At 44.1% G+C, this 18,551-nt stretch overlaps 1 protein-coding gene across 1 annotated transcript; it reads left to right on the plus strand.

The window, feature by feature from the left end:
- Positions 1-3,831: 3,831 nt before the first annotated feature.
- On the plus strand, positions 3,832-15,723 carry macroh2a1 (macroH2A.1 histone). Its single transcript, XM_068330984.1, has 9 exons — positions 3,832-3,948; positions 5,341-5,545; positions 5,628-5,734; positions 5,855-6,046; positions 6,782-6,886; positions 10,095-10,185; positions 12,101-12,190; positions 13,273-13,447; positions 14,200-15,723. Exons 2-9 carry the CDS (start codon positions 5,374-5,376, stop codon positions 14,363-14,365), a joined length of 1,098 nt encoding a protein of 365 aa, XP_068187085.1. The 5' UTR covers positions 3,832-3,948; positions 5,341-5,373; the 3' UTR covers positions 14,366-15,723.
- The last annotated feature ends 2,828 nt before the right edge of the window (positions 15,724-18,551 follow it).

Consider the following 18,551-nt stretch of genomic DNA (forward strand, 5'->3'; position numbering starts at 1 on the left):
ATATGCTGTGTGAAACTGTACGTGTTCTGCGTCATTTCGGAAATTCTGCGTCCTCCGAAAAGGAAAAGTTTTGTGTTTTGCTTTTTTAGAAACAAACAAGGAATATTTTTTATTATATACCTTTCAAATGAGTTTTATACTTAATATTTATACTCATGAATGTAAATATAATAAGCAAATATCACTGGGATATCCAAAATCAAAGTGGTTCACATAACTTTTTTTTAAAAAAACAATAAAAGTTTGTAATGTTCTTGTATGTTACCTTGGTAGATGTTATATGTTGTTTGTACACGCTCCGTTTACGGTCATTAATTTAGAAATAAAGTTGTTTTTTTTAGAAAAAAGAGCGTGGAAATATACTGCTGTGAAGGCATATCTCATGGTGATTGGTTGGAGTTAGGGCAATAGTAACAGGACGAGCCAATCAGAGAAGGAGCAGGTGTGTCGTCATCGTTTACAGAGCGAAACTCCGTCTATAGTCGTGTCGGCAGCACGTTGAGGAAATAATGGCTTAATATGAGTAATATTGAGTATGTATTTATTCATTTATTTTCAGAAACGAGTCTCACATGTCATTTACATTCTACGTCCAAGCAGAATGTAAAGAAATGTAAAGATACTCAAACAAGCTGTTTATTGATTTTACTTTCACAATATTTGTATCGCTGTGGTCAAACTACTGGAGAATTTATTTATTTATTTATTTATTTATTTATTTATTTATTTATTTATTTATTTATTTATTCAGGCTACAAAATGTATAAAAAAACACAACATCTCTTGTTTTAGATGTCATTTGTCTTTTGCAAGCCTAAATAAATTGCTGTATATCAAACTGCCCTAGGCTTGAAGCATAAAAGTCATAATGTTTAAGTGTGTAGTCAATGCTCTATCTGTTTACACCAGCAGGACTATGTGTGACTATGAATAAATGAGTGAATGGTGTCCTATTAATCGTCATGAGGGAATGTGTCTCACAGCATCTGATATGTTGTAGTAAATTATTTCTAAGATTTGTTGATATTACTGAGGATGTTTACATTAGTCCTTTATTTCCCAAAAATAAAATTTTGGATTTATTACTGAATGAATATATTTAAATACACTGATAAATTATTAATAAAGTACGGTAGTAACAATAGAACACCTTTTGGAGGTATCGTATGTTTGTCCTTCTTGTCCTGCTCTAAATGTCATGGGGTGAGGGGTCTTAACTATAGTTGGTCCACTGAGGTTAAACTCACCCTGTGAGAATGTCTCTTCACCAGAGCAGGACACGTTTAAACTCAAAACCGGCCTGCTGCTCTGTGATGTTTACGACGCTCTCTACATCCATGCGCTGTACACACTGGGAATACTGATGCCTGAAGGTACAAACACATTCAAACTTTCACCTCAATGTGTCCTCCAGCTATCACTCCACGCTTCCTGACCCTGATAACCTCCAGACCAGTTCCTGCCACCACATGTGGCTCTGCTATCATTTATCACTGTCTAAGGGCTCAGCCCAACACAATCAGTTAGTTTGACACTGCAGTGGTGGAGGGTAAACTGTAAAACACGTGCAAAGAAAAAGAATGAAGGCAAATGAGGTCTTCTTCTTACCTCTTAATTATTGCCTAAACTGTTACTTTAATTGAATCAAATTACAGTAAACATTTAAATTTCACAGTTTGGGATAAATAAAGTAAATCTTATCTTATCTTATTTCATGTAAAGACAGGTCTGGATAAGGATTAGAGCTATGTAAAAAATAGTTTAACATTTTTTTTAAATCTTGTACTTTCTTTCACTTTTAATCAATTAATTTAGTACAGTTAAAACATTTTTTGCAGTTTTTTTGTATTTTTTAATGACAGTACTTGAAAAATGTTAAACATGAACCAGCAAAGGAGAACAGTCACCTTTCATTTTGAGCTTACAACACAGTGAGAAAAATGTGTACTTGACATAGTTATATATCCTTTTATTAAATCTTTTTTAAGGTTGAGAATATTAAGTTTTATCTGTTTTCTTCAGTGGTGTAAGTTTAACTACTCAGTAGTATAAACAACAAGAATGATTCATTTTCATTTATTTTTAATTTTTATGAACTCATTAATCTCCAAATGGGGAGGTGAACTGACACTTCTCCAGCTTTACAAAATAACAAAACGTGACCTCCTCAGAGTATTTAAACCCTACATGTGCAACCTACAGGAGTAACAGTCATCAAGTCATCAGCAGTACAGGTGCTCCTCTTCATCACCTGCTGTCTCCGGGCCTCAGACAGGAAGTAGTGCTCCAATGTTCAGCTCATGTCTGACCCCTAGAGTCAAGATATAGTTACTGCACCAGCATGCTAAGCATGTATTTACAAACACACGCACGCACGCACGCACACACACACGCACGCACGCACACACACACACACACACACACACACACACACAGGTTTCATTTTTTGGATTGGTGCAGAGCCTCAATAGTCAGAATCTAACAAGAAAAACATTCTTCACATTAAAGAACTCATGAGATCATAAAGATGGCTTTAAATACATCATATGAGGAAGTGCTTCACTAGAGCTAACTTAATAAATTATTTTATTCATCTCTCGACAGTGTGGCAGAGGTAGAGCATGATACTGATCAAATGGTTTGATCCTCGTTTCCAGGAGTTTTTCCTCTGACAGGTCACTGAGGGTAGAAAGTCAGGTATAAATAATATAGTCAATAATAGATCGATCACATGCAGCTGCTTCTGTTTTTAGGTTTCATGGTGGTTGGCTGGCGTACTGTGATGCAGTAAAACAAACATGTTAATGCCGGTGCTAACACCTGTGTCTGAGCACTCATCTTGTGGCTGTTGGCAAACAGAGGTGTTAGCAGCTCAGGCAGCGCCAGGGACAAAAATAGCCTACTGACCTGGAGTCTGTTTGGGGTTTGCAGGATCTCTAACACAGGTTCACTCCGGGCCAAATGGCTTCCAACTCTCTTTGTCGGCCCTGTGATGACCTTATGACCTGACGAGGGTCCCACCTCTCACCCAGACTCCGCTTTAACAGACTCCAGCATCCTTGTGACTCACAACATGTTGCAATGACAGGCAGAAATAAAGCTTCCCGTTTTGACACTATGGCACTACCAACATCCTAAAACATCCCAACACGCTTCGCCCCTCCTGGCTGAAGTGACAGCTATCCATCCTCAGCTTGGTCAGGGAGTGAAACTGCAGAGAGGCCAGAAACCGACAAAGAAGACAACAAACTGGACTGTTTCTACCTGGTGATGGGGAAGAAACACCAGCTGGTGCACACTTCCATCAGCAGCATCAGGCTCTCAGATGCTTCTTTAATGTTCACAGCTGACAGAGGCAGGGTGCACCCTGAACAAATCGCCAGCTCAAAGTCACACCTACAGGCAATTTAAAGTGACTGAATCACCTAGCTGTATGTTTTTGGAGGTGGGAGGAAGCCGGAGAACACAGAGAAGAGCCCACACAGACACAGGGGAACACAGGAAGGCTTGGTTTTTGAAACCATCACCTTGGCAACAGTGCTAACCATGCTGCCCAGCTATAAAATGTGGTTTTATTTATTCTAAAGAGGAATAAACTGCTGCCTCCAGACAGCTCACCTGTCTAAAAACACATACATGTCTCCTCAATGTGGACAAACGTGGAGTTGTTATGGCGGCGTCGTGTTTTTGTTGGTGCGTGGGTGCCGTTTCTAGCCTGTAACCCCACGGACAGACGGCTCAAACTCGTTATTTGAACACGTTATCCCCGTGTTTACACCGGCCGCTCCGGCGGGCCGTAAAGGGTTAAAGATCGTCCTCCAGTCGCAGCGTTCCGCAGGTTGCGCTGGCTCGCGCTCATATCGCTGCGCGCTGTGGATTGTGGGAGTCGGGGACTCTGCCCAGGCTTGTCACCGGAACACCGGAGCCGTCTCTCAGCCTGTCCTGTCCGTAAGTACCCGGCCGCCGTCCCACCGCCGTCGCTTCGCGTCGTGGCTCCGCTCGTCGCGTCGCTCCAGAGTTGTTTTTCCGGCATTGGAGGCCAAGCGCGGAGAGCGGGCTGCCGGAGCCGACAGGCCGGGAGGGGAGGGCAGGAGGCTCGGCCAAGCTACCTCCGCCGCTCCGCTGGTGTCTCCACCAGGAAGCAGCTCCCGGACGCGGAGGGACACAGCCCGCTTTAGCCGCCGTGGGTGCGGGTAGTGTGGCCGGAGGGAGGCGTGCTGTCGGTGTCTTGTCCTGGAGCGGGAATGCCCCCCCAGCTGTACCTACACCTGACCGGGGGGGAGACGTGTCGCAGCTCCGCTCCATAAGGCTGTAACGCCGCCGGAGCTCCGGCGCTGCGTGAAGTAGATCCAGTCCACTGGTGCAGACTATTCATGTGTGTTATAACAACAAGTCCAGTGACGACATTAGACGTTATTAAATGATATGAAGTCACCAACGCGTCCAGATGCTCACAGTGATGCAGCCTCAGGTTCATTCCAGTCTGGAAACCAGAACACAGAGAACTTAAAGCTGTGTTTGAATGAAATAGATCCATTCTGGGGGGCTGAATGAAGGGAATAAAGATTAGTCTAATAATAATGATCTCTAACGGGGACAATGATTTTCTACCTGTCTTGAAAGGATTCTTTACTTTGCTGGACAAGGGCAAGAAAAACATTTTATTTCTAAAGATTTGCCACTCAATAAAATCTAATCTGGATAGAATAGATGTGTATAATCTATGTATCAAACTTCATGTATAAAGCACTTTTCATGCAAAGTGAGTAGCTCAAGGTGCTTTACATAAAAACAATACAAAAACAGTTTACCGCCACACACACTAATTTAAAAACACTGACAAGGTCACAACAGAGGAAATCCTATTTTACACTTTCCACTTTGAAGTTAGGAAACACCAGAGAGAAGTTAATCGATGTGGAGTTAAAAGATGTAATTTAAAAGTAATTTTAAAAAAAAGTTAGAGGCCGGACTAAAGAGGTAAAAATAATCAAATAAAATTCCATTAAAAAAACAGTCTAACAAAGTAAAATAAATAAATCCGTGATTAATAAAATAAATAATATTCAATAAGATATAATTCTAGACAGTATAGAAGAGATCACACAGTAACATCTTTACTGTCTCATAAAAAAACAGTAGTTTTGAGATAAAATCGAACTGCAGTGATGAATTTTAATGGTTTCTGAGTCAGATCCTGAATAAATAAATATCTGACATGTTTCATGTGGAATAACAGTTCTGCTGTCGGCGTTAGTGTAAAATAACGGCTGGATGTTTGAGATGTAAACCCTCATCAGCTGACTGTTTGTTTAGAACCAGCATTAATATCTTTACCAGGTTGTCCCTGACACCGGTTGTGGTCTCAGCACCATGTCCAGCCGAGGAGGAAAGAAGAAATCCACCAAGACGTCCCGGTCCACCAAGGCGGGGGTCATCTTCCCCGTGGGGCGCATGCTGCGCTACATCAAAAGGGGCCTGCCCAAATACCGCATCGGGGTGGGGGCGCCTGTCTACCTGGCTGCTGTTCTGGAGTATCTCACTGGTGAGATCTACATTGGGGGGGAGGGTAATATTTCTATTTCCTGTGCGTCTCACACTAATGAACGTGTTCTTCACCCCTCCAGCTGAAATCCTGGAGCTGGCTGGTAACGCAGCGCGAGACAACAAGAAGGGTCGCGTCACGCCGCGACACATCCTGCTGGCCATCGCCAACGACGAGGAGCTGAACCAGGTCAGAGGGGGTAATATTTCTGTTTCCTGTGCGGCGCGTTTGTGATCACATGTCAGCTCCGTCTGTAACAGATTGCAGCGCTGGAGAAACTTCCTGTTTTAATCTGTCTTCCTGTCTCAGCTGCTGAAAGGTGTGACCATCGCAGCAGGCGGAGTTCTGCCCAACATCCACCCGGAGCTGCTGGCTAAAAAGAGAGGCGCCAAGGGAAAGATGGAGGCTCTCGCACCCCCCACCCCAGAGAAGAAACCCAAACCAGTCAAGAAAACAGCAGCCAAGAAAATGAGTGGCAAAAAGACAGGAGGGAGGGGGAAGGTATTGAACAGACCGCATGATTTATCAATACAGTAATCCCTCGTTTATTCGCGCTTCAGGATGCACGGCTTCACCTCACCACGGATTTTTAGTAGGTAGTCACGTGACACCGTACAGGCATGCTATTGATAATAATAAAATAAATAGTTTCTCACTATATCGCAAAATTTAGTTTTTCACAGGTGGTCTTGGAACGCATTAACCACGAGTAACGAGGGATTACTGTACTGATATTAGCATCCAGTTATATTTGTCAGGTTATTAAACCCACAGAACTCCATCAATCAAGGATCAAACTATCCAAGAGAATAAAGAAAAATATCATCAAACACAAGTTAGAACATTAACTTCGTTCAAAACATTTTTCTCAAAGTTAAAATGTTCTTAATTACTGCGTTGTGGGAAATGTCGTTTTTTGTCAAAGCACACTTTTGACCTATTTTATTTTTAGACACTCTGACCTTTTCTGTTCTCGCGGGCCACATTTGGCCCCCGGGCCATGAGTTTGACACATGTGCTCTAGATGGTCATCAGACGTTTTCAGTTGCGTGTGATGATTCCTGAAGGATATCACATGACTTTTACCGTGGAACGGTTTATTCTGTCTGAAAAAAAAAATTGATGGATGTCAGTGTTCAGGGGTTTACACGTCACCTTGTTTAGGGGAGGAGTCAAACACGAGTCAGGGCGGGGCCGTCCTGCAGATTGGGCGCTGAAGCGTCTGTGTCTCCACAGAAACGGGGCGAGGTGAGCAAGGCGGCGTCGGCGGACAGCACCACAGATGGATCCCCGGACAGCTTCACCGTCCTCTCCACCAAGAGCCTCTTCCTGGGTCAAAAGGTCAGCAGGAAACACATCAAACCTGAAAACTACACGTGTTTATAAAAGTCAACTCATTCTCTCATCAAATTAATCAATAATTTTCAATCAGATCATTATTGAACAGCTGCCTGTTTCGTTCCAAGGTTACATAAAGAGCTGGAATGTTAATTATAAGGTGTTTTTTATTTTATTTTACAGGTTTAAAACTGTTATTGATTAGCGATTATCACATCTCTCTTTGCTTAGCAACAGTAGTCACATGTGCATCCTTTTGCTGTGTTACCATAAAACTGTTCTCATTGAACTAAACATGGACACTAATTGGACAAAACTCATCAAAGCTCTGTTTTGTTGTAATAATTAAGCGTCTAGAGATTGAAGATCAGACGCTTTTAAAAATAGATCCTCGTCTGAAGCCCTTAAAGGCAGGGATGTTGTGGCTGACGCAGGAACGCAGGAGAGGCGGCGCTGCTTCCCTGAGCGGGGGATCTAATGTTTGAGCGGATGTGACGGATAAACCCTGATGGTTACCCTGCTGTCACTGGGGGGGCCGTCAGAGAACACGCATCAGTCCGATGGACTGAGTTAGTGTTTAAACACAAACGTGAACATTCTCCATACGTTTTCATCAGAGAGACGTGACCTGCTGCTAACAGCTGTGCATGCTACGCTTCATCACGAAAACACGATTTGCTGCTGACTAACCAAACCTGGCTTGATCAGAATCATTTGTTCTCGTGCTTCTTGCTCTCATTGGCTGCAGGTTCCCACCCGTCTCCACTTGTTTAGTTTAGTAAACCTGATTCAGTAGTTAGAACATCAGATCTGGAGATACAGTAATCCCTCGTTACTCACAGTTAATACGTTCCAGGAACCACACGCAAATAACGAATTCCGCGATATAGCGACAAACTATTATTTACGGTAACTTAAACATTTATGAACCCTCCTCATACTGATATTAAACCTTCTTATATCTGTATTACCTTTACCCACACTCTGATAGACTGTTTAAAGCACTTTTATATTTTTTTTAATACATGGATGCTGTCAGCCAATAGCATGCGCTTATGGTATCACGTGACTACCTACTAAAAATCCGTGATGTGGTGAAGCCGTTGATCTTGAAGTGCGAATAAACGAGGGATTACTGTATGTTAAAATCAAATGGTGAGCTGTGATTGGCTGTTTAAACACACATTCACTCATTCTTCCCGGACCGTCAGCAGCGACAGGAGTCCGTCGAACGTCCTCTTCATCGGCGGAGTGTCTGCTTCGGTTCAGCAGCTGCAGGAATCACTGATGATGTTTCATCAGATAGATGTAATTTACCCCCCACTGATCAAGTTAATGAGCCCACAAATAGGAACGCTGGATGTGAGCAGATGTAATTATCACAAGTTTGTTTTGTGCCAGGATTCGGTTTCACTCTTCATCACTGCTGCGTCTCCATCGCTTCCACCCCCACTGCTTCATTTGAGATGGTTTTTCTTCAGTTTAATCTTTGATGGAGAAACAGATGATGAACAAGTGGTGGTTTCTGTTACACAGGAAGTGGCTTTTACTTTGAAAGGTCGTGACCTTTAGAGGGATACCTTGATGTTTTGACTTGACTGTTTCTGGCGTTGAAACTTGAAAAGGTGGTGCAGGAGAAAGCATAATGGGGTGGGGGTTGGTACACTCCTGCTGTGTGTGTGTGTGTGTGTGCTGTGGGCCACTGTTCATCCTTCCATCCTCCATCACCACGGTAACCACGCAGCCTTTAACTCGCCCCTAGGGATCAAAAAGTCAAGGTATCCACACGAGCGTGGTTTTAACGGCTTTGCTTCCTCCCCTCTATCTCTCGCTCTCTCCCCCCCTTTGGCATGCCCCCACCTGTCTCCTCCCGCTGCCCCCCCCCCCTCCATCCGCAGCTCAACCTCATCCACAGCGAGGTCAGTAACTTGGCTGGCTTTGACGTGGAGGGGGTCATCAACCCCACCAATGCTGAGCTTGAACTTAAAGATGATCTAGGTGAGCCCCCTCCTCTCCAACAACCCCCCACCCCCCTGTACCCTCTGGTCCCAGCGAGGTATGGCGTTTAAAATCCCTGAATGTTCAGCTTCACACAGCTGAGAGCCGGTCATCAGATCACTGATCAGATCAATCGATCGGATCATCGATCAGGCCATTCAGTCAACCAGTTAAAACTGTTGCCGCGATGTTTACGCAGCATTTGAATCCGGTTGCCGTGGAGACGTACCCGGAGAGCCCAGCATCCTCCTCTTTGCTCCTTCATGCTGTCATTTAGGACAGACACTGATTACAGTATTTTCTGCACTATAAGGCGCACTGGATTATAAAGCGCACCTTCAATTAATGGCCTATTTAAAAAAAAATCATACATAATTCGGACTGGATTATTAAATGCACTGGATTATAAAATGCATCTGAGAAGTTTTTAAAACGTTTTTCATTTATAAGGCACATTGTTTTATAAGAAATTGAGGGAATTGAAGGCTTTAGGTGCGCCTTATGGTGCGGAAAATACTGTAATCAATACAAACCAGCTCAAACACAACGGAATATTTTATCTCCTGGAAATAAAACGTCACATTTCTGTATTTACAATTTGACCTATGATGAAACGCGTGACGTTTGAGGCCCCCTGATAGACATGTCCAGACGGAGCCGTCATCCGTCGGTGAAACGATGGACCTCAAACGGTTCAAACTGAGTGACTGAATGACCTCTGACCCCTCCTGGACGTTTTTGTGCTGCGTATGAATTCACAAAACAATTCCCAGCGACACATTCAGGGATTTCACCAAACCTCATGCCGGCTCCCCCCCCCCCGCGGTGTCCAATGTTTTTCCATTCTGTGTCGCCTCCCTTCAGACGGCGAACGGACCTTCATGAAGATCCGTCTGTTTCAGGACAGTCGGTAAAAAGAAAGGAACCATCCCAGATTACAAAATACAGGAATTGGCTTTTTAAAAAATCCCGTTTTTACTTGAGAAATAATAACCGGTGTTTTTTGGAAATCTGGCTGACGGTGCTTCCGTCACACAAGTTACTTCCTGTTTCCTATGATGTCATCAGCCGTGAAGGAGCACACACTCACTCCTGTTCGCTCTTCTGTTCGATGCTCTTTTCCTCCCGGTTGTTTTCCCATCATTCACTGTGTTTTCACCACCGTGTTGTCTGCCTGTTTGTTTGTTTGTTTGTTGTTTGTTGTCATCTGTAGTTGCAAGTTGTCCAAGCCGACATCTCCATCGTGGAGAGCGACGCTGTCATCCATCCGACCAGCTCCTCCTTCTATACAGGTGGTGAAGTAGGTAAAGGAGCATCGCCCCCCCCCCCCCATCGGAGGACAACCGTCCCGTCTGTTCTGCACCGCAGCCTGTGGACGAACAGCAGCTTCCTTCCTCTCATTACCCAGAATTCTCTGTCACAACCCAGATCCCTGCTCCTTTGTGTTTGAAGGACCACTAATGGCGTCATGATGGAAATCAACTTGGAGAGGCCTGAAATGTGCAGCCTGGACTGTTTGATGAAAGCAGTGATGTGCCAAAACCGTTTCCACATTGGACAGCGTGCTGACTAAGCGTTTTCTGGTCTGATTTCAGTGACTCAGGAGTCAAAGTCCGCGTTAAAAATCGTTTGAGTCTGTTTGCAGAGTAAATAAATCTGCTGACGGATAGCTGCCTCCTCGGGTGTCTCAGGGTCCTCTCCTGACCCCAGCTTAAGAGTTTTCTATCTTACAGCACAGGATTATGGGAAAAATGGAGGCCTTTGGCTGAATTAGTAGGGATGCTAAGACAGGATTTGATTTGATGTGACTCTATTTCACGCAAGGAGGCAAACATTTCTCTGCTTTTTCGCAGATTGGCTAAAGTTAAACTTTTTGCCACTCTGACCACCCGTCCTGATCCATCCCATAATATGGTAATGAGCCCATGAAGTATTTACTTTGAGACTCATGGAGCTACAAGTCAAACCAGTCCTGTTCAGTTTTGTCAAACGACACGCCCTCCTCGATCAGCTGAGGTGCGGCTGCCATGGAAACGAACTGAGCTGCCCCCCTCCCCCCTCCCTTCAGAACCACCAGGATTTGACAGTCCGGCTCCTCAGCTATTAGCATGTTTATGAAGCCACTTCCTGTTTTCTCTGCTGCGGGACAACAGATCACATGCCTCTTGTTTACTTTCTTCCGTAACCATGGAGACACTCTGGTTACAGCCACAAACCCCGACCTGAGTCACATGACCTTCACCTGACTGCAGTCAATGCTTCCTGTCTGAAGCAACGTTCACGTCTTTGTAAGTTGATTTTTCCCATCATGAGGTCGCGACCTGCAGCCGGGATGCGACGCTTTGTCACGATTGGCCCTCGTAGATCAGCCAATCCCACTGAAGGAAGCGTGCTACTCAAAGTGTGACCCCCCCCCGTAATGTCGTACGCAGCAGCTGTGTGTCGGGTCCTGCTTTGTGCTGCTGTGTGTAGCCGCTCTGTTCACCGCGCTGATCGACTTCCTGTCATGTGACGTCTGTCAGCTCAGCTGCTCTGAAGTGATTTCACTCAAACGGCCCACTGGTGCTGCAGATCAATGGATTGTTAATCATCTAAAACTTCATGATGTTTTTGTCTGCTTGCTTGATTGGCTGTCCAGTAACCAGTTGGGTCCAATAATCTCTCTTCAGGAGGCTAATGCTACCGCTAACCTGTTCTTAAGACATTGACCCCTCTGGTCGGCTTGAAGCGCCTCCCCCTCCAGCTGTGGCTTCTTTCTCTGTCTCCGGGTGAATCCGTTTAAATCTGCAGTCGTCGGATGCAGAATCACCTCTTGCAGCATCAAAAACATCACATGACTTCAGCTTCCTGTCGGATGTTGCTCCTCCTCACGGTTTAGTTGGACGTGGAGCAGTTAGGGAGTGGAATTAAATATCCGGCAAATCATTTATTTCCTTAATTTAAACGACTCCAGCTGAGTCGCTTTGTAAAGAAGCAACCAAACATTTGATTTTCTTAATTTTATTTAGTTTTACTCTTCCTGGTCTCATAAAGGAAGCAGCAGAGATTCAGAGAGAAGCCAGCTGAGATGATGCACAGCATCGGTGTCTGCCTGTCTGTCTGTCTGTCTGTCTGCCTGCATGCCCGTCTGTCTGTCTGCATGACACCCCCCTCTCCTCTTTCCTGTCTGTCCCCCTCTGTAAAGGATATAACCCCCCCAGACTTCCCTCTCCGTTTCAGGTTGCGCTCTGGAGAAGAAGGGGGGGAAGGAGTTCACTGAAGCGCTGCAGGAGCTGAAGAAGAAGAACGGCCCCCTGGAGGTGGCTGGAGGTAACTACACCAATCCAGAGCTGTGCTATCTGTTATCACCTAATAGATATTCATCCACTGCTGAAAATAGTCCCTATCGTATGTTTACTGCTGCTGGAGAAGACAGAACTAGTTCAGTAAAGGAAGCTGGATGTCTGTCTGTTCTGTCCAAGGTAGGAAAGTTCTGATTGGCTGAGAGCCTCAAACACACATGGGACAGGAGGTTGGACCACAATGCATTGCTCCGTTTGGGACCGAACGAGAAGAACAGGCGCCTTTGGCCTGATGCTAATTTAACTGAACATCCACAGAATCTCTTCACACCCCAGACAGTTCGGTTGACAGCTGAGCTCCAGATGCGCACACACACACACACACACACACACACACACACACACACACACACACACACACACACACACACACACACACACACACACACACCCCGTTCCCTTCCAAACCATAAAACAAGAACTTTATGGGACCTGTAATTACCATCTTCCTCACCACCTCCAGAGCTCACACGCAGCGCGAGCGGCTCTCAGCCCGCCGTGTGAAGTCCGTCCACCTTCTCTGTGCCATCTGGAAAGCAGCTCGTCTTCATCCTGGTGTTTGTCTTCATCGTCACTCCGGACTGCGATCCAGTCTCACGTTAGCTCATAAAACCTGAGCTCTTGGCTCAGCCTCTCGGTCTCCAGCTGCAGATACGACTCTTTTACCCTCCTCCTCCTCCAGCTGCCCTCCTCTCGTCTCCTCATCCTCCTCCTTTGACTCTCCTCTCCAGCTGGAGAAGTGATTTCTCCGGCCCACCCTGCCACAACGCCCCGGCCAAACCATTTAGAGCTCTGGGAGATTTGCTGCGTACATTTTCCACCAGGCAAAGTGCTTTTCTAGCAGCTCAGACCTCCAGACTCAACCTCTGGTCTGACTTCTAACAGAACCTGGTGGATGAAGCTGGTTCGTTGTAAACAGTGACGTGAGGAATCCAGGGGAACGAGTTCATTGTCCTGCTGCTCTCGCCACGACTGAATGCATTAATATTAACTGATCTAAGCCTGATGATGGTCACTAACTCTTCTTCCTCTCTCCTCTTCGTCACTCAGCGGTGTTGACCGGCGGCTTCGGCCTGCCTGCTAAGTACGTGATCCACTGTAACAGTCCAGGCTGGGGCTCAGACAAGTGTGAGGAGATGCTGGACAAGACGGTGAAGAACTGCCTGGCTCTGGCCGACGAGAAGAAGCTGAAGTCGGTGGCTTTCCCCTCCATCGGCAGCGGGAGGTGAGAACCCCGACACCAGCAGCGGCCCCTCGTGTCGATGATTGCAGAATCATGATTCTGCTTCCTTCATTAAAACAGTTTAGAAATAATTCAAAAACACGAGAAACCTTCATTTGTAAGGTCTCAGACACTTCGGTCCGGTCTCCAGCACAGACTGAGGAGTTTTCTGAGCTGAGCCAAAATCTGAATCACCAACAGATGGTGAGGAAAGTGTGGTGAAAATCAAATTGTTTAAATATGAAATTTTAAAAAAAGGTTTTAAGTCCAGCAATGAGGTCGAGGTACATAAAGTTAATCGATAAAGCGACAGTTTATGACCAACTAAAGAGATCAAAAAAAGCACCAAATGAACTCGTCCCATTGGCTCCACCTCCACCAGCATCATCATCAAGATCATTTATTATGTTTGTTACAACATTTGTTGTTTCTAAACACATTTGACTTATTTAAAAATACAAATCCAAAAATTTGGGTGTACTTTGGGGGGGGTTGAAGGGATTAATTACATTTCAATTCATTTCAGTGGGGAGCATTTATTTGATTTACGAGCAAATCAAGTCAGGGTATGACTGTATTTCCTGTACGACTGTGATTGGTGGGTCCTGCTGCTGTTAATCTGAATGAAAGAAATAATACAGATCACGTTTTCCAGAATTATTCCATGCTTTAAAACGTCCACATTCTGCTCTGACCTCTAACTTTTAGTCCTCTCTGTGGTTTGACAACATCTACTCAAACTTCTTCCCTGTCAGGAACGGATTCCCGAAGCAGACGGCGGCCCAGCTGATCCTGAAGGCCATCTCCAGCTACTTCGTGGCCACCATGTCTTCCACCATCAAGACCGTCTACTTCGTGCTGTTCGACAGCGAGAGCATCGGCATCTACGTGCAGGAAATGGCCAAACTGGAGACCAGCTAAGATCCTTGGCGTTCCCCATGGTTTCCTTCTCGCCCTACTCCGTTGTTTATCCTACAGGGAACCCAGAAGGTGTTTAGTAGTGCTTTGTTTGATATGAAGAAGAATCTTTCTATTGGCCGGGAACTTGATTTTGCATTACGTTTGTATTTTTCTTATATTGTTTTTAATTTCTTACTTAAATGTAAGAGTGCACTGCTCATCCTTTGGTCTTTTAATAGAGACAGTGCCGCATTCAAAACAGATTCTACGAGTGAGCAGATTTAATTTTCATGATATATACAGTGAAGATGTTATTCATGAGCGATAGCTGCACTTCAGTAAAATCAGGCTTCCAGAGAAGTCCAGTATTTATACGGGTTAATGCATGTAAAGAGAGGAACAATAGCAGAACAGCTATTCTCTTTCCGTTGATCTCGTAGACACGACACCTTCAGTTCCGTGTTTTGGTATCAGTTAGTTTTGGAACATTTATTGTTAAAAGTCCTGTTTAACGAAATGCGTAAAGAAAGCTTGAGTTTCCTCTTTTGGGCTGTTGGCAGACTCAAAGTTTGGAATGACTTTTAGTTCGTTTTTTGTGTGTTTCTGATTCCTGTGTTCACCTTTGTTCACAAAAAAAGAAAAGTTTCCTTGTGTGCTGCAGAAACCTTGAATTCCACCCCCCCACAAGAAAACAAAATAATCAACTGGAAAAAAAGGAGTTGCTGTCAGACAGATCCTTTATAATATTTTTTGGTTCCCAAAAACAAAATCAGCTCTTTAAACGGTAGCAGCGGTGATTGGAGGTTTTTGCAGGACATTGATGGGATTATATTGTGTATTCCTGTGAGTGTTAATATAGATGGCGTATTTGTGAAACGTTATAGTAAAATATTTGACTGTAAGAGATTTTTATTTCCTATTTTAATTTTTAGACTGATTCTTAAAGGCGCAAGTGATCTGGAAGCCAAGCATAAATGTTAGAGGGTGTTTTATTTTGCGTGTTTCGTCTTTGTTATGCCATAAAACAAATGTCATTTTTTTGCTGGTTGTAGAAACACGGCTGTTGTTTGGGTTGCTGTTCAGTCATCCACCACTAGATGGCTCCATGTAATCAGGAAAGGGCTTTTCCAGCCTAGCCATTTCCTGTGCAGCTGCAGGCCTCTTCATGCAGGCGCTGGTCGATTTGAGTTGGATTAGAATTGGGACTGACAACCGTAAAAAAGAAGAACCCGACTGTTCTGCTGCATTTGGACTTTTCAAAGCCGAACTTTCTTATGAAAAAAAAAAAAATCGTAAAATGCTTTCTAAAGAATTGAGACATTTGATGAGCCTGCTAAAGGTCTGTCCACACTCCGGTAATAAAATGCCTTCAAAAAACATTTTTCTGTTCCTCTTGAAATCACTATGGTTTTGGTTTCACAGCAGTGTGTGTGTGTGTGTGTGTGTGTGTGTGTGTGTGTGTGTGTGTGTGTGTGTGTGTGTGTGTGTTGGAAGTGCTTGTGTGTTTATGTGTGTGTTTTGACTGTAATAATAAATCTGTCCCTGCTGTATTAAAGAGAACATGATCTGAAATGCTGCAGAACAAATGGCGGCAGGATGACACGCTACATTTACTTGATTTGACTGAGAGCCTGTGTGTGAGTGAATGCGGTTTTTATTACTTTCAGTTAGCTAACATTACATTAGAAACAATTGTGACCTGATTCATGAACATATCAACGTGTAACTTCTCGTAAGAATTCATTTAAATTCTCTCAAAATAGTGTTGATTTTTCAACTATAGGTGTTTTGTTCAGTTTGTTTCACAACATTAAAATCTTTTCAGACTTTAAACCTGCAGTCAAGATTTTTTGGCCACTTGGTGGCAACATAACGTTTGTAGACGGGATTGAATTTCATCCAAAAATCACCAAGATTAAAAAACCTTGGAAATAAAACTGTGATTGGAGTTTAAATAAAAGTACAATTGAACCTGCTCAGGTGAAAAGTCGGGCTAGTTTGACTCTGTTCTAGTCGGTTCTTGAATTCTGTAGCTGCTCTGTTGTGTGTTTTTCACCAGGAGGACAAATAAATAAAGGACACATAATAAATGTAACTACTACTTAATGTTAAATAACTGAATTTATTACTTATTCGAGTTACAAACATTACAGTCGCACCAAAAATAATGTTTGCTTGTTGTGTTATAGCATAAATTTATTTAATGTTAAATACAGTACGCCCTGCTTCTTCTTCGGTTAATGCGTTCCAGAAACCACAGGTGATCAATGGATTCAGCGATAGAACGACAAACTACTTATCTTATTATTTACGGTAATTTAAACGTTTGTGAACCCCCCCATACTGATATTAAACCACCTTCTATCTGTATTACCTTTTCTGACACTCTGATAGACTGTTTAAAACACTTTTGTGTCTCACAGAAGTCCGATACTCACGTAATGGAGCGCACTTCCGGTTGCCGTTAGCCAATAGAATGCGAGTACGGTATCACATGACTACTAAAAATCCGCGATGAGAAACCTGGCTTCACCTCCTGAACATTCCCACCTCTCATTCCCAATGACGTCATTATTTTCCATCGGAACGATTGCTTTTATTGGGTGGGGGGGCATTCTGCTGTGTGAAGCTAAACTGTACCCGGTTCAGTCATCTCATTGGCGGGGGCCCAGACCTCGGTCCTGTCCCACAGTTCCATGCTGTCGGGTCACAAACCACCAGAGAGTCAGATGGGGGTCAGTTTCCCAGCCATCCAGGGAGGCCGGGACCTGAGACCCCCTCTGAGGGCGCCCATCTGAAGCCTAATCCCTAGGAAATACAGCCAGGTTTCAACCCCCACCCCCCAACATCAGCCCCTCCCACCACTCCATCCATGCCTCCATCCTTCCATTCTTCTCCTCAGAGGCAGAAAAGCCCCGTAAATTCAAAGCATCTGTACGGGTGAGGGCCAATCCAAGGGCCGCCTTTCCCAGAGCCCCGCAGATGAAATTTTATTCTTCGCACGAAAAAATTACCAGGGGAGGGGGAGAAAAAACAGAAATTAAAGTAAAGCAAACAGTGGGGGAGGATCAAGGAGATGAAGGGTAAGGAGCTGCTCATCCTGCTGAGGAGCTGCTCCACTGAGAGGAACGGCATAATGGGAGATGGGGGGGGGGTCAATAATTAATAAAATATGAACTAACAGCAGGTAGTGACAGTTTTCTGACAGGTAGTCTATCGTCTACATGACCGCTCTAACTTTCAACCTGACCTGAGTTGTCTTCAGTCTCCATATTGGTGAACAGAAATGCATTGTGGGTTCGTTTCCTGCTCTGAGGTTCACAGAGATGTAGAGAAAAGAAGGAGAAAAAACACAAGGAAAGACCACAGGAAGTGACATCAGAGAAAAACTGTTCACTCAGTCAGAGATTTGTTAATGGTATGTTTTACAGACTGTTAGCATTAGGCTAAATTTTCATGCATCTATGGTCCTGAAACCTAATTAGGACCATCTTCATCACCTTCATCTTCCACATCGTGGTCGGCGCAGAAAATTAAATGCTTCATGCATTTTTAAATTTGTATTAAATATGAATATTAAACTGTCCTACCATTAACCTGAAAAGTGTTGATTGGTTATTTTTCTGATTTTTCTGTTTTGTTTTTGACAAATCACACCCTGATTTCATCCATGTTTTTTTTGTGTGTTTTTTTAAATTTTTTTTAGTTTTTTTACAAACAAAATACAACAAATGAATGTCTTCATTCATAAAAGTAAACAGAATGTATATCATTGGTATTTTTTTTATTTATTTTTATTTTGGTGCTGACCTTGAGAAGTTCTCCAGATGGACATGCAGCTCCTCATTTCATCTATTTTCGGTTGTGCTTGAGAAAACTGAGTCAGCTAAAAGTAAAAAAAAGTCTTCCTGAATGTTTTGTCATCGTCTCCATGCTGTAAACATCTTGTGTGGAATTGGGACGCGGCCCCGTCTTCCTCCACCTCTGCAGTGACCGCTGAGGGTCCTTGGACCTCCCTTTGGAGACCGGCGCGGCAGACGTCTCCTGGTGTTAGCACACGCTAATGAAAACCCTGAAGCCGCTGCGGTGGAACCGGCATTCAAGTGGAGCAGGAAAAGAAAGTCTGTGTGAAGTTTATTTCTGAGCGTGGTTGGTGTTTTGTGCTTCGCAGCGACCGTTAAACAGTAATCGTTGGTTGTTTCTGGTC

Source organism: Antennarius striatus, chromosome 13 (genome assembly GCF_040054535.1).
Source record: "Antennarius striatus isolate MH-2024 chromosome 13, ASM4005453v1, whole genome shotgun sequence".
In the NCBI taxonomy this organism is placed as follows: Eukaryota; Metazoa; Chordata; class Actinopteri; order Lophiiformes; family Antennariidae; genus Antennarius; species Antennarius striatus.

What these genes read in the sequence shown, in the direction of transcription:
- macroh2a1 (XM_068330984.1), top strand. Translation starts at nt 5,374, where the DNA reads ATGTCCAGCCGAGGAGGAAAGAAGAAATCCACCAAGACGTCCCGGTCC. An exon ending in CCCCCTGGAGGTGGCTGGAG is followed by an intron (nt 12,191 to 13,272) that starts GTAACTACACCA and finishes TTCGTCACTCAG; the next exon opens with CGGTGTTGACCGGCGGCTTC. An exon ending in CCCTCCATCGGCAGCGGGAG is followed by an intron (nt 13,448 to 14,199) that starts GTGAGAACCCCG and finishes CTTCCCTGTCAG; the next exon opens with GAACGGATTCCCGAAGCAGA.